The sequence below is a fragment of the Gallus gallus genome, chromosome 1 (genome assembly GCF_016699485.2).
Source record: "Gallus gallus isolate bGalGal1 chromosome 1, bGalGal1.mat.broiler.GRCg7b, whole genome shotgun sequence".
Lineage (NCBI taxonomy): Eukaryota > Metazoa > Chordata > Aves > Galliformes > Phasianidae > Gallus > Gallus gallus.
Window position 1 is genome coordinate 48,367,632 of NC_052532.1, and position 15,779 is coordinate 48,383,410.

The following is a 15,779-nucleotide window of genomic DNA, read 5'->3' on the forward strand; positions in this document are numbered from 1 at the left end:
AGGGAAGGTTCAGGTTGAATTTAAAAAAAAAAAAAAGCAACACTGAAAGAGTGGTGATTCATTGGAACAGGCTGCCCAGGGAGGTGGGGGAATCACCGTCCCTGGAGGTGTTCGAAAAATGTGTGCATGTGGTACCTAGGGACATGATTAGTTGGCATGGTGGGGATGGGTTGGTGGTAGGTGGACTAGGTGATCTTAGAAGTCTTTTCCAGCCTCAATGATTCTATAATTCTTGACCAGCAAGCGTCTCAAGCACATTTCCTCTCCTCTTGCCTGTAGCATCCATGAGAGCTACACCAGTCAATTCTGTGCAGTAGTAAAGAATCCATTTTTAAAGGTCATTAAGTTGACGAGAAATGCTGACCTCAGAAAACTGTGAATCACAAACTCCCTGTTCCATCTTTCCTGCCCCTGCTCTCCCTGTGGAAGCAAACCACCACCATCTGGTCAGTTTGCTCCAGAGTCACCACCAGGCCAGCGCTGCATCTTCTTATGTTTCCAAAAGTCTTGTCCGTGCCCATCCTGCAGGTCAGACTTGCATTCCCTCGCACGGCTGACCATGGCAACGTCTCCCTGTGCAGCACTGGGGTGAGGGATGTGGTGACTCACCAGCCTCACTACGTCCCATGCCAACCGGCTGTTTGCTTCTTTGAGTGAATTGTATTGTTGTAGTCACGTTGCCACATTTGTAACTACACAATATTTTTTATGACAACCAGAAGTTCAGTTTTATAAACAGATGCTGTTATGGGCCTCTATTACTCAGCTGGATCAGCGTCAGTCTTTTTTTTCCAGGCTGCGGTCTCTGTACTGTGCTCTGAGTCAGACACAACCCTACAAACATGTCTTTGAGTCGCTGGTTTCCTCCCAGAGACTCTTGACACCTTGCCAACAAAACAGGGCGTAGCTTGCTAATTTTTTTTTTTTTTTTTTCTCCCTCTCTTTAAAGGCAGACTGATTCATAGTAACTTCTTTAAAACGGAGCTAAGAGACACCACCCTCCCACACCGCTGGAGGAAACTTAAACCACCACCAGGTCGCTCCCCTTCACTACAGCTCCGCGCTCCGGCACAGCAGCACCGCAGCCCCGCACGCTCCTGCTTCCACAGGTGCCAGCACCGCACGGTAAGAGTTTCTCTCCAACAGCTTTACCAACTTCTCTTGCTCTCTGGAGCCCGATTCCCTTTCCCTCCAGCTCCAACCTGCTTTTATCCTTCATTCTGCTGCTTCAACTTGGTGTACAAGCTCAGCACGGGACGCACCTTCACCTTTCAGTATTTGCTTTGAAATCCAGCTGTGTAACGGGGCAAAGAAAGGCGTTGGGTAGAATGCTGGCTCCAGCAGTGTAATTCTCACCTCCAGGGCATGTGCAGCTGGGAACGGTCATGGGGAGCCCCACCTGGTCTAGATGTGGCATGGAACTGCTGCGCTCTTTTGGAGCAGCACTGGCAGTGTTTATGGGAAACCCCTGCTTGAAATTAGGACTGCACGTTCAGCACTTCTGACACTTGCTGACATTTTTCTGCACAACTCTGTTCTCTGTCCTCTCTGTCAGTAGTTTGCCAAGCCCTAGTTTAAAACAGCAGTCATTTTTTCCAAGTGGAGCTTGGGAAGTTTGGGGTGCAGTAGGGAGCTCTCTTTTTGCTATGGGAGTCCCAGCTCCTGCAGCCAAGCCCCAGCTCAGCCAAACCCATGTGGTGAGTAGGAATGCATGCTGTGCCTTCCTGGGCAGCACAGGAGCACGGAGCGCTGAGGGGAAGCGTAGGATTGCAGGCTGGCAGTTTTCCCTGTTCACCTGCCTTTCTCCACATGACCTCCCCGTCTCTCCCTCCCCTTCTTCACGACTTCTCTCACTTCATCTGTCTGCTGTGGTTTGTGTCCTGCAGTCAAATGCCTGAACTATTTTTGAGGTCTGAGAAAGGGAGCTCAGCACAGCCAGTTTGCTGGCACCAGGCTTCAGTTCCAATAGCAGGAACCCCGCCCGCCTCTGCAGTTTCACAGGGCAGAAAGAGACAGAAGCAGTGCTTAGCCCAGTCCAGCTGCAAATCGCTGGGACTGGGATTGGCGCAGTGGGTAGCATACTATAGGATACTATAGGAATGGCTATGAAAGTGGGCTGGCAGCAGGGTGGATTTTGTAACTTGTTGAGGTCCTCTCTGTCCCGGATGCCTCCTGACAGAGAAATAGCTGTGTTTCAGAGCTTGGGGAGCTGACTGAGGAAGTGTTTCCTGAGCAACTTTTGCCTAAAGGCTTTGAATTCCTCAAGGCACCTCTGAGAGTAGCCTTGCCCAGGCACTGCCCACTTGACATTGCTGGATGGAGTAGGACTCCTTCCTGAGCAAACACAGAGGAGGGAGCATGGTACGAAGAGCATAAAAGCACAGAGCTCACTATCTATCTATCTATGATAACAGAGGTCTAAGCAAGCCAGAAACCTTAATATCCCCCTCCTAGCAGGCCTCACACTACTGTCAAACGTGGGGACTACATGCAGAGTGAGCGTGTCAAGGGCAGCGTGCTTTCACTCACTCCAAATGGCAGCACCTCATTCTGGCTAGCAGTTCAATGGTTCGAGGCAGTTCCTCATGGCAGGCCCTGCAGCTGGCTCTCCTGGCTATGGCTGACACTTCAAATGCAATCCAAGCTCCCCTCATGTAGCAGTTGGGCATCCCTGCAGGGCACATGCCATCTCAAGGAAACCTCTGTGTGAGGTGGAGCTGAGCCACACCCAAGGACACACTAACAGGCATGGGGTTTGGGATCCCACAGCTAGCACTGGGGACAGTCCTGGCAAACCAGCCCTGCTGGCCTAGCTGGTGGTCTTCAAGTTTTGCCTTGTGCGAGCAATGCAAGTGCAAGCAGGAATTGCAGCGTGGTGCCCTGAGGTGGAGCGGAGGTTGTGTTTTGAAACAGCTCTGGGAGATGTGCTGATAGAAGCCGGCATGTTTTGGTGAAAGGCACACCTCAGGCCTTGCTTACAGTGACAGAGCAGGGGGTTGCTGCAAGCATGATTCCAGCCCTCCGTTAGTCACCTCCCAGCTGAAAATCTGACACATGCCATTCAGCCCGTGTTTGTTGGAGAGCAAGAAATGGCACTACTGGACCGATTGGTCACTCCTCTGCTCCTACTTTTCGATGTGACAGCACCACCGCACAGCACAACACAGGGCAGCCTGCAGGGTGTGGCACTCCCATTTTCTTTTCCATCCTCTTGTTCTCGTGCAACGAAAATAAGGAAAAAGGACTAAAAGATAAGATTTCTGCACCCTTCCTTCAAGGCAGGGAGAAGTAAGGGCACCAGAAGTGCTTTTTACACCTCTAAAAGGGAGAGTGAGGAAGTGGGTTTCCTGTCTCCCCAACTAAAGATGGATACTTAACATATTGTGAGTCTTTTCCGCTGAGGCAAAGCAGCATGCACAGGAAAGGAGCCTCTTCTCCATGACCTTGCTGGACTCATAGCAAACTGATAGCTACAGTGCAGTACTGTCAGCCCTGAATGAATGTGCGTAAGCACAAGCTTAAACCTTGCCAGCACGATCCACACTCAGTCATCCCATAGCATGACAAAGAGTCCAACAGCAGTTCCCCATATAAATTGCCCAGAGGGAATGATAGAGCGCCCACACTCTTACACCTCTTCCTGCTATTACAGTCCAGGGAGGACAGCAAAGCAGCACACCTGGGGGGCACAGTCTGGAGCAGGATTTTTTCAGCCTCCCCTTGAAAGTGTTTTAGAAATTACCTCCTGAATTTGAACAGCTGTCTGATGAACAAAGGAAACCCTGGCCAAATTTACAGCTCTATGCATCTTCCTTACTCTGAACTGTTTGCAGCAGGGCAAAGATTACATGGAAGCTTCTCTCTGAGTAAGATCAAACGTAGTCCATACCCTGACATGGTAGGGAGGGACAATTTAAGGCAACTCTGCTTTTGAAACCACCTTCTCTGAAAGAGTGACCAGTTCAGCAGGCTCTTAGTTAAGATTTAACCCCTTTCCCCCATAAGAATCAACCTGTACCATAGATATGGGGAGACACCCACAGTGAGCTCCCAGGGACAGGTCCTAGGCTATGCAGAGAAGCACAATGAATGACTGAGCACAGTCATGGCTGAGGGCAGGTGAGCAGTGACTAATGCCTAAGGCTTAGCTCTTGCAATGTGGCAGACACATCTGGATTTGAGGAAATCCAGGGTGAAGGCCTTTGCTGCCCTTTTGCCCTTGCAGGGCAGAGTCTGCTTAAGGTGGGGAGTTGTGAAAGCAACTGCCAGGACTGGGTCCAACATCCACATTCTTCTCATTCCCGAGTGACATCTCCCTTACGGGCCTCAACAGGCCTCTGGAAAAGGCAGTGAGAGACATGGGAGCAAGAGGGGTGAGCTGCAAATGCTCAGAGCTGGGAGCAGGCTGGTCAGGGTCTGCTGGAGAACAGCTCCAGGAACATAGAGCCAGCTACTTGATAGCTGGCTCCCGCAAGAGCAGCCCAGCCAATGTAGTGTGCCCCAGCAACTGGAGTTCTCTCCTCTGGTGGAATCCATTTCCACGTGCAACATAAGCTCAAAAGACCCCTGTCTTAAATGGTTCTGCCAGCCCATACTCACTGCAATTGAAGTAGCCCTCTCCAAGACAGACAGGAGATTTAACTTCATGACCACCTTCACCCCACTCCACAAAGAGCACAGACCAACACCAGGCTGCACAGCATCTCCTTGCTTTTGCCTCGTACGCAGGAGCCATTACTTTACTCATTCTCTCTCTGCACCCCATTCTGCATCGTGGGGTGAAAGAAAGACCCATGGAACAGTTTTACAAGTTAATCCTGCATAGTATCTTCCAAGCTGGTTTGCAGGAACCTGGGCGCCTTGGAATCAGACTGATCCAAAAATTCAGACTCTTGAGATGTCTATGTTGCACCAACCTTGGCGTCTCAAGGACTGTATTGGCATATTCAGAGGTTTTTCAGTCTTAAGAAGGTGAACGCTATCTGGTTAGGAACTATCATCTCTCTACTCTCTCTCGAAACAAAAAGGGGGGGGGAATCTTTATAACATCAATGTAAATCAGAGATTTGCAGTTTTAATTCAAAGATGCAGACAAAACACAGTCAGTGTGAGTTCCACAGACCTTCCACCTCTATCTGCTGTCTATCACAAGAAAGATAAGCAGACAGTCCCAGCAGAAATGGTATGTGCACTTTTGCTTACACCACACTGTAACCTGAACTTTCCTGTCAGAGCTGTCAGGTGGTTTCTCCCACGTGGGTACTGTCAAAATCACACTGATAAATACGTGCACTCGTAAAGAATCTGTGCATGAGCATGCACGCAGACACACACCGTTCAGATCTGCTTCTAGAGAAACCACAGTCACACACATCCCATTCATACAGGGAACCACATAGCAGACACACACCCCTACATGCGCTGCATCATCTCCCAGACCGTCAGTCTTCCCACAGTGTTTCTCGCCTATCTTGGCATCTTCTCTGAACTCCTGCAAGTCCCGGCAACTCCCAGCCTTTCCTGATATCTGATTAACCCACCCAAGGACCATCAAACGCACTGTGGGTGAGAGTGCTCCCCAGCACACCTCGCGGGGTGTGGAGGAACCCCTCTGTGCTGCTGTTGGCTTTGCCCTCCCCTTCCCACCCTCCTTTACTCTCTGTCCGTCAGTCCCAGCCCTTCCACGGTGTGTCTAGCGTACAAAGTGACATGTTTTCCTCCCACAGCAGCTGCTGGCTGCCTGCCAGGCCCCAGGCAGCTGTCTCTTCCCCTTCCTACTACCAAGTGAGCTTTGGAGTTTCTGTTGATGTTGTCACATGTCTGAGCACTCCAGGGTGGCTTCTTCAGGAGAAAATGCCAATTTCTCAGTGTCTGCCCTAGGAGCTCTGACATTTCCCCACTCTCAGATGAATCATGAGCATGAGAGCTGTAAAACTCCAGTGTGTCATCTTTCCTGACTCCCCCTTGCATCTGTCAGCAAGCAGAGGATCGTTACCAAGGGTGAATTCTCAAGAACGTGGTCTGGTCCCACAAGAAGTGATTCACGTGCTTTACCACGCCCTTGGGAAAGGAATTGCCCCCGATCCTTTGAAGACCATGCCACCAGGAAATGCTTCCCAAGAACCAGGCAAAATATTCCATTTACTTAAGTTTATCTTCAGTGGTGACCCCTCGGGCTGCTCTGTGCTTTCCTTTTGGTTGACATTCAGCTGCTTCTGTACCCTCACCGCACCCCATGTGGTCACCACAGAAAGGCACCACCCATGCATACACAAAATCTTCTCGTTGCCACAAACCAGAGGCTCCAAAGTTCTCTATGCACCCACGCACACCTCCTGCCCAACCTTTTTCCCACACATGTGAAATCTCTTTCCAGAGGCACCAGCCTACTCATCTACATCTTCATAAAAAGCATCTAACTTGTAAATTGAGTCAGGCTGGTCTGTCAAAACCAGGTTCTTAACAGCCATGCTGGTATACAGTGGTTTGTAAAAGCCCGGAGTCAGCAAGGATGGCAGATTCAATTAGATCTGAAGTGAGAAGTGGAGCAAAGGCTGAAAACAAAAAAGATCACTTCAGGTGCTTGCTTATAATTGTCATGAGCTTTCTAGTATCAGTATAATGGGTCCAAAGTCACCGTGCCACCAGAATATCACAGAGAACGTCACAGCTGCAGTCAGCTAAGTGGCCTTGGGCATGATGAAAATTCATGCTCGTATCACACGTGATGACAAAGCATGTGATCATAGCATCCAGGGCCATAAGAGGTAGCCGGGGCCTCAGTGCAGTCAAAGGCAGATCCACAAATTCTGTAGGAGGTTTTATTCTACCCTGAGATGTCCCCTCCTGTGTTAGGGCAGCACTGCTGTTTGTAGTTTGGCTTTGCTCTGATAAATGTACCAGGGATAGAAGTGGTAGTTTGTAACTCTTTCAAATAGTATCATACACTTTGTTTTTGCCATCCCATCTCCTTCAGTTTTGCCTTTCCTTTCCAAGTGGCCTCACTCCAACCACCAGTATATTCTGCACCTTCTGCACTCAGTACCATCACAGACAGCAGCAAGGTTCATGTGCTTTCTCTACATATAGGGAAATATATCCTACTGCCATCATTAGAGATAATGTACTGGGTGATCTGACTAACTTCTGTATTTCTTACAGTCTGTGATGGCAGCCAAAAGAGGCAGAATTTCTGTTGTCTTATTTGCATTCAATCTATGGACATTTTTGCTGGTATTCTTGCCAGAAGCGTGCAGTCTTTCCCCCAGAATGTTGAAAAATTGAATGTCTCAAACTCAAGGTATTTCAGCAAAAAATCTGATTTTTAGGCAAGTCAGAGGTCACCGCCACAGTGCCTAGAGGAGGTGCAGTTTAGATATCATATGCTCTCTGGACAGTGTATGCTCTTCCCTCAGCCAGCAGCTCCCACAGTACCTCATCAACTCATCCTGGGAGAGAGAGGTACAGTCCCATGAAAGAACCTCTCAGAGAGGACAGTGGGAGTCTAAGTCAGATGTACTCCATCCCTCAGCAACCATTCAGATCTGAAATATTTCAGACTTATCTGAGAGTGCTCTGAATTTTCAACCAAACAGCCCAACCATTCCTGTGGAAACATTCTGTACGCTTCTCCTCTACTGACTTTCTCTACAGTGTACACTCTGCCAGAACAACTACCTAATCTGCCTTGTCCTCTTGAGTAACCCATTCTCTATATCTGAGGAGCTACACTATGGGCCTTTGTTATATCTCCAAGTGGCACTTGGCATTCCACTCTGATGCTATGCTAAGCAGTAAACTGAGGGCAAGGACTCTCTTTTCTGGACTGTCTCCAGACAAAAGAATCCAAAACACATAATTAGACAGAGGGACTTGAGGGGTGGCTATATTTTGCCTGCACAAGAAAATGCTTAGCTTTTCAAGGAGTGCTTGACTGCCTAAACTTGATTTGGATGCAGCAGATCTGTGTGTTGTTCTCCTGTATGCGTGTGCAAGTAGTGTCTATGTAGATAAAGCCTGTAATAATTATCCTTAGAGTTGTGGGTTTTTATTGTTTGTTTGTTTTGTGTGTGTTGAAGGCTGATACAGTGATTGTTATTCACAGTTACTGTTGGTGGAACTGGTTATTTCTCCCCATCCATCAGCACAATTTGCTGCCATCAGTGCAAGATCATCCCTCTTAACTCACCCATGCTGTTCAGCAGGTGCATGCTTCTTCCCAAACAACTTGTCCCACCTCAGTAGTCATTTTACTCTCATGCCTTAGCTCTAGTTTTCTTGGGTTAGTTGGGATCTTACCTTGAGAAGGCGCATCTGAAGGCTCACTGTGGGATTCACAATCTGTTTGATTGATCGGTTCTTGAGAAGCAGTGCTAAACAGTGTCCTGAACGTTTACAGGGTTAAGTAACTGTGGTTTTGAGAACTTTGGGGTGAGTCAGTGGAAAAAACTGGCCACTCTAGGAAGGATAAGACTGACTCATAATCAAAGAAGAGCCCAAGGAACTCCAAATCCAGCTGCAGTTTAGGAAGGGGAATGTTAGAAAAGGCATTTGCATGCAATTGTGTATTATTGCTCCAGCAATGTGACCCCACCCTGAAGTGGAGAGAGATGTCTCACACTTAACAAATGGAAAGAGCATCCTGTCAGCCCCCAGTGCTCTGCCAGCTTCTCTGTCTAATGGGAGGAAAAGTCCATGCTGTACAGTCAGAGGCAGAGATGACTCTATTTCAATGCCATTCAACCACCGGTCCTTTGGGATTGTTCTCCAGTGTTTTACTTAAAAGGAAGAGAAAGATGAAAGAAGGGAAAAGTGAATGAATAGAGAGGGAGGCTTGCGCACTAACTCACAAAGATTCAAAACTCAGCTGTGAACATATAACCCCCGGGTGGTTGGATTTGATAGCATGTGTATTGAGGAAAAGGTGCTGACAATCTCAGGAAGGGGGTACACTGAAATCATCTCAGCCAACGGTGCTCTCAAGCAGTGCGAGAACTGGGCAGAAAAAAAACAACAAAGGAAATAAAAGGTTTGGTTTTCTCTTAGCGTGTTGGCCACAGTTCTGTGCGTGGATTTTTCTTTACATTGTAAAGTCATATTTTCTATTATTTTCATCATACAGAAAATGCATTCTAAAGCATTATTCTAGTCCTTTAGAGTATCGTGAAAGTAGGTCTCCAGTCTTTCAAGTACAGGTCTTTTTTGAAGGTCCTCAAAAATAATCAGCAAAAAAACTGCTGAATTCATTTCTAAAGAAACTTGGAAAAGTACATCTATCTAGGAAAGAAAGAAAGTTTAGCCACTGTTCCACAAAGGCACAGCAGGCAGATCTGCCACGATTTGGCATATATATATCAGTACATCATGGTGGGAACAGTGTTCATTACAGTCTGTGTAAGAACCAAGGTGCTGAGAAGCAAGGATGACAAGCAGTGAAAGGGATGGGAGCATTTGATTCAGGTGCTCTATTCAAGGTTCCTGCTGTAGATAGATATATAACTTAGTCATGGCAAGAGCAATAGTTTCTCAGCTCAAGTGGAGCTATCCAGATCAGTTCCCATCCAGGACTTTGAAACTCACATTTCTTTTGCAGTCAATGAAAAAAAAAGGGGTTTAACACTCAGGTTGGATGTGTTTATGAGGTAGCCTGCATATAGTAGTGAGAAATTGGCTTCTAGCAATGCTGAGCATACACAGATGTCCATTATCAGAGTCAGAGAGGATCTCTTATGGCTGTACTCCCTCCCAGATCATCAAGGGAGGCACTGCAATGAAAGAGGTCATCATCAGTATCCAGGCCATCCAGGTAAATCAAGCTCTAGAGCAAGGGGAATATTGCTAGGACACCCCAAAGCAGGCAAGTAAGCCAGACTCACATTCACCAAGCCAAGGCTAAACTCGCTAAGTTCTCCCAAGTGAGAGAAAACCTCCAAACCTCACCGTTAGTGAAGATTTTGCTGAAGAGATATAGGGTCATAGGACCACTCACTGAACCTCGTTTGTCCTTCTAAGGAATGATCTTGTTTGAGTAGAAGTGCCTAACAAAGGCACTTCATGGAGTTCCTGAACTCAAGGCTAATACTGGCTTTGGACAAAGTGCCACTGGTGGATAAGAAGTCTGCCTACCCATTGCGGGTTGGGGAAACTATATCCAAAGCAGTGCAAGGAGCAGCTGCAGTATTTTAAATGAATACACTCCCACATACAAAGCTTTTTGTCATAGTTTGAGTGAAAGACATCATGAAAAATAATTGTATTGTTCCATGACAGTTACCACACCCTGTACAAACAGTGACAGCATCAAACCTTATTACCTGAGTCACCTGCACCCAAATAACTTGACAGCCAGCATTAATCAAATGCTTGACACTGATCTTCAGTAGCACTTTAGTATCATCATTACCAAGAGATAGAGCAACATAGCCCCGTGAAACTTTCTAGGAAGCAGTCTTCCAGTGTTCATAGGGTGGGCCCAGCAAATTTTCCTGTCTGATTTCTGTGACTGTGCTGCCTGATTACTAATACATTCCTGGGAGGGCAGGAAATATGCTCACTCAATTTGTGTGAATTACCTGCACTTGCTCCTGCAGCTGAGATTTGATCCCTGTATTTCACATTTTCAGGGGAGAAGGCAACAGCCTTGATAAATAGTGTCATGAGTGCTAATCTAAAGTAGATACCCCTCCCCGAAACCTTGCTTTTCCAATGACATGCTCATCAATGATAATGAATCTTAGAAAAAGTAAAAGCTTGAAGGGTACAGAGGTAAAAAAGAAAAAAAAAGAATTTGCATTACAAGAGAGTTACCGCAGTAATAAAGTGATCTGCATGCCTCGAGTTTTAAAAGGGAAACAAGCAGTCTTCTATGCAAGCCTAAGCATTTTCCTCTACCCCAGAACACCTCAGCGGTGCTTCTGTTCTCGTTGTTCTCCTCTATATAAGGGATCAGGCCATTGAATATGGGTAGTTCCCCAGACCATTTTCCACCACTGCTCAGCACCTGATGTACCAAAGGAATGCCCCTCCTCCACTCTGTACCACCTGTCCCATGTCCCAGACTGACTGGAGCAGGCTGTACTGCAAAAGGGAAAGGGGACAACAGGAAGAGAAGATCTTTCCTGACCTCCGTGGGCAAAAACTCCACTTCCTGGAGTGTAGGCCTGGAGTATGTCATTTTTACTTTACAGAACCACACACCAATTTAAGCAACCTATGTATATACCCGGGCTATTTTTATAGTGCTCCAAAGCTATCTACCCCTGCTCTATGTCTCTTCCTAGTCTGGTTCCTTCACCTCCAGGCTTTCTTTAACTGCTGGAGGAACTCCCATGCAGATTCTGAAGAAGTTTTTAACTATGTTTTTTTTTGTTGTTTGTTTGTTTGTTTTATGCCTACATCCTTAAAGAGTGAATTTGAAATCCACCTGTTTTTCACAAGTAAATAAAGCTTACAACTGAGTAAGATGTCCCTGTTCAATGTAGGGGAGTTGGACTAGATGATCTTTAAGGGTCTTTTCCAACTCAAGAGATTCTATGATTCTATTCCTTGATTCAGCCCTTCCCTTCACCTTCTCCTTCTGCTCTTGTTCTCCTTCAGATCTCTCTGCGCCTGTGACACCACCTAGGAAGGATCCAAGATGTTGGTACTACTGGCTGGTATCTTTGTGGTTCACATTGCCACCGTCATCATGCTCTTCGTCTCCACCATTGCCAACGTAAGTAGGAGCCACCCTGGATGAGCCACCGAGTGTGGTTGTCACCTGCTGCACTAGTAGCCCATCACAGGGCTGGCAGCGGGACAGGTGCTTGGGTCTGGAGACAGAAAGCCTGCGGCCCAAACACACGTCGACAGCGGGAGCAGTGGCCTTGCCAGCGCCGCCAAGGGCACAAGGGATCCTCCGGGCACCCCGCAGCCGCGGAGCAGAGGGCCGGGGCTGGGCGAGGCCTTGACCGGGGCGATGGAGACCCCTGGCGGCTCCGCGGCCCGAGCCGGGGCCCGACTGCACGCATCGTCCCGGGTGGTTATAGCTCTCCCGCCGTCTCACGCTAGGCAAGGCAGAGGACAGATAAGCTCTGCGATTTCTGCTGTAGCATGGGAACGGATTTTTCCTGTATTTTGTCTGGACTAAATGCCTTTCAAAGCCTGTGTCAGCTCCCACCCAACCCAGCTGTTCAGCTGTCACTGGCACACTCCGACTCATTCAGCTCTCAGCCTCGTGGCACTTGAGCTATGGCTGCTCCCTTTTACAGTTTAACTGTGGTTAAGGTGGTGGAGTCACCGTCCCTGGGGGTATTCAACAACCGTGTGGGTGTGGCACTGAGGGACATGGTCAGTGGGTATGGTGGGATGGGCTGATGATTGGACCCCATGATCCTAGTGGTCTTTTCCAACCTTAATGATTCTCTGAGTCTAATCTCACAACAGGGCAAAGGGTCCTGTTTGGAGGCACAGGGCTCTCCTCCTCATAACACAGTTGTGTCATTGTGTTTCAGGTTTGGATGGTGGGTAGGAGTTCCCTTGGAAATGTCTCATGGGGACTCTGGATGTATTGCAACAACACCTGTGAGCCGCTGACACTCAGTGGCGACAATGAGCGTAAGTAATACCTCCGCTTTTGTTGTGGTGATGCCTTGCCACCCTTTGGTATGCAACGTCAAGGCCAAACCCTGACCTTCTCAAACCTGCTCTGTTGACAGCTTCCCTCAAAGCAGCGCAAGCCTTCATGATCCTCTCAATCATTTTCTCTGTCATCGCTCTTGTTACATTCATTGTCCAGCTGTTCACCCTGGAGAAAGGCAAACGTTTCTACATCACTGGAGCCATCACGCTGGTTTGCTGTAAGTATATGTGCTGGGCAATGGCTCTGCATGCTTCCCAGTGCTTCTGCAAGCACAACTAGCCACATGTCTGCCACTCACGGCCAGCAGGGAAGTTGTCAGCCAGCTACAAGCTTTCAGCAGCCCACTTTTTTGATTTAAAAAAAAAAAAAAAAAAAAGCATAGAGGGCTCTGGGCAGCCTCATCTAGTGGGTGGTAACCTTGTCCACAGCAGAGGGGTTGGAACTGAATGACCTTCAAGGTCCCTTCCAACCCAAGTCGTTCTAAGATTGTATGATTCATAGAGGAACTGGGAAGTGATCTCTATATATTTTTAATTTAATTTAAATAATGAAAATATTTCCAGATTTTCATTAGACAATCCCAGTGAGTTCTGAAAATTCTCTTCATAAAACAACAAAAGGCATTCAAGCGTTGCAGAGGGCAAGGAAATAAACAGTTAGACAGCTACTGCTCATGGGATTCAACATACAGCACCAAACTGTCTGCAGATCTTATTACTGATTTCCTCCTAACAAAAGTTTATTCTCCCGTGGCATCCACTCAACGAGACCCTAGTGCCTTATGTCATCGTGTCTGCAAGAGGAATTATTTTGAAATAAGCCTAATGGGTTGCAGCCCCTCCCTCAGATGACATAAGACATGCATTACAATCTCTATCCAGAATATTACTTCAGATGTCCTACAGTGATGCTGGTCTCTATGCATTTTCCAATTCTCTCTTTTCCCTTCCTTCCTACAGGGTTGTGCATTCTGATTGGAGTCTCCATTTACACAGCTCGGTTCACAGACAGTCAGTCTGTGAGCCAGATAACACTGATAAGTTCTCACCACGGCTACAGCTTCATATTGGCCTGGATCTGCTTTTGCTTCAGTTTCATCATTGGCATCCTCTACCTTGTTCTTAGGAAAAAATAAGGTCGATGAGAGTCCTGGGGAGAGGGTTGGCTGCTGGGAATGGGGAACAGTGCTCTGCCAAGAGAACTTTTGGATCAATAGAAAAAACAGGAACAGCCACCGTCATCGCCACTGCCACCACCATAGCAAAACAACAAAACTAGAATCTTCAGAAACTCATTCACTAAAGAGAAGGAGGAACAGCACCGACTGATCTCTCACTCCTGGGGCTGCTGCACCAGAAATCTGCAAGTGACAGCTGTTCTCCTTTTCTATCATAACTTCACAAACATTCAAACCCAGCAGTGATGACTGAAGAGCACCAAAACAAAAAACAAAAAAAAAGAGGGCTACATCTTTTCCCCTGTCTAGAGCCCTTCCCACTTGCCTTTCAGTGTGCCTTGTGGGTTGGGCATTGAGGCTTACAGCTCCCTTTTTTGTCTATTGAAATAAATGGGATGGGACTTTTGTTACATTCATATATACATATATATATATGTATGCACATATATGAAAGACATTACATTGAGAAACAACCCAATAGAAATCAGATTAAATTAGTATTAAAAATACTACGGGAACAAGGCAGCTTTTTTTTTTTTTTTTTTCCTGTTCTGTTTCCTATTTGACATTCCCATGGTTGAATCAAATACAGGTATGAAGGGCAAATATACAAGCATGGATGATGGAGAGGGAGAGAGAAAGAGAGAGGGCAGGGAAGGTACGCAGGGGTTCCTAAATATAGAGAGTGCAGTTTCACAATGATGCACGTGCAGGGAGGGAATCCTTTGGGTGTGTGTCTACACTAAAATCTTTTGCTCAGCTCTAGTACATAGCGACAGCACTGCAACAACTGTAGGCATTTTTTTTTCCACGTGATCACTCAGGACATGGTATTAACTGGGAGCCCCACCTTGTGACACAGCTCATCTCAATAGCAGATGCTACGCGTTAGTAGAGGAAATGTATTCCCTTATGAGAGACTTGGAGAGATGAGACAGGACTTGTGAGTTCTGCTCCTTGCTGCACAACCTTAGGCCAGTCACTTAATCGGGTGCTTTTCCATCCTCCTATACCTACCTCCTGGGCTGCTGAGAGATTTGGAGAACGCTCTCTGATTCAAGGTCCCCATGTGAAAGGCTGGCATAGGATAGTCAGGCATTGTTAGTGCTGCAACCAATGCATTTCTGTCACTTTGAAGAACCTCAGTCGCAAGTGGAATTCATAAGGGGCAAGAGGTCAAAACTTCCTGTGGCTCCATCCATAACTAAAAGGCAGAGAGTATCAAAAAAGGTACAGGTGTAAATTGTGCTCGGATATAATTATCTCTCTCTCTCTCTCCCTTTCTCTCTTTCTGTTACATTTTCTTCTTATGTATACTTTATCAATTTGGTGGATTTATTCTAGTACTGTATATTGGTGTTTCATTAACAAAGGTTATTTCATATATAGTCATTGTAAATATTTTGAAATGCATATTTTTAACTATAAGACTGCAAAAATAAAATCTGATTCCCTTTATTATAAAGAATTTTGCTTCGGTCTTTTTTTCTTTAGCATTTCAGATACTTGCTAACAGAAGTATTTGCTGTATTCTCTGAATCAAAACTCACTCTTTTAGAACAATGCAGGACTACCATGTTTTCTTGCCTGTCAGCCTCCAAGATTTCCCATTTTGGTGGGGAGGAGGAAGAAGAACAACTTTGCAAGCTCTTTTCAGGCTCTCTGCAAACAGATAATATGGGCAGTGGTAACACTCAACCCCCAGAGCCAGTCTTTACTTCACATCCAAGAGAGCTGAAAAGGTACTTTCTCGATCACAGAATCATAGAATTGTTTGAGTTGGAAGAGACCCTTAAAGGTCATCTAGTCCAACTCCCCTGCAATGAACAGGGACATCTACACTAGATCAGGCTGCTCGGAGCCTGGTCCGGAATGCCCCCAACGATGGGGCATCCACCATGATCTGTCAGAATCTCATGCCTGTGAACACTGCTGCCTATGATGCTGCAATATTTACTTTGTCACAGACCAATCCACAGCACA

General features: G+C 46.8%; 1 protein-coding gene across 1 annotated transcript; it reads left to right on the top strand.

Moving 5' to 3' along the window:
* Positions 1–1,003: 1,003 nt before the first annotated feature.
* Positions 1,004–15,261, top strand: EMP1 (epithelial membrane protein 1). Its single transcript, NM_001277370.3, has 5 exons — positions 1,004–1,125; positions 11,596–11,713; positions 12,492–12,594; positions 12,696–12,836; positions 13,579–15,261. Exons 2-5 carry the CDS (start codon positions 11,636–11,638, stop codon positions 13,752–13,754), a joined length of 498 nt encoding a protein of 165 aa, NP_001264299.1. The 5' UTR covers positions 1,004–1,125; positions 11,596–11,635; the 3' UTR covers positions 13,755–15,261.
* Positions 15,262–15,779: the final 518 nt, after the last annotated feature.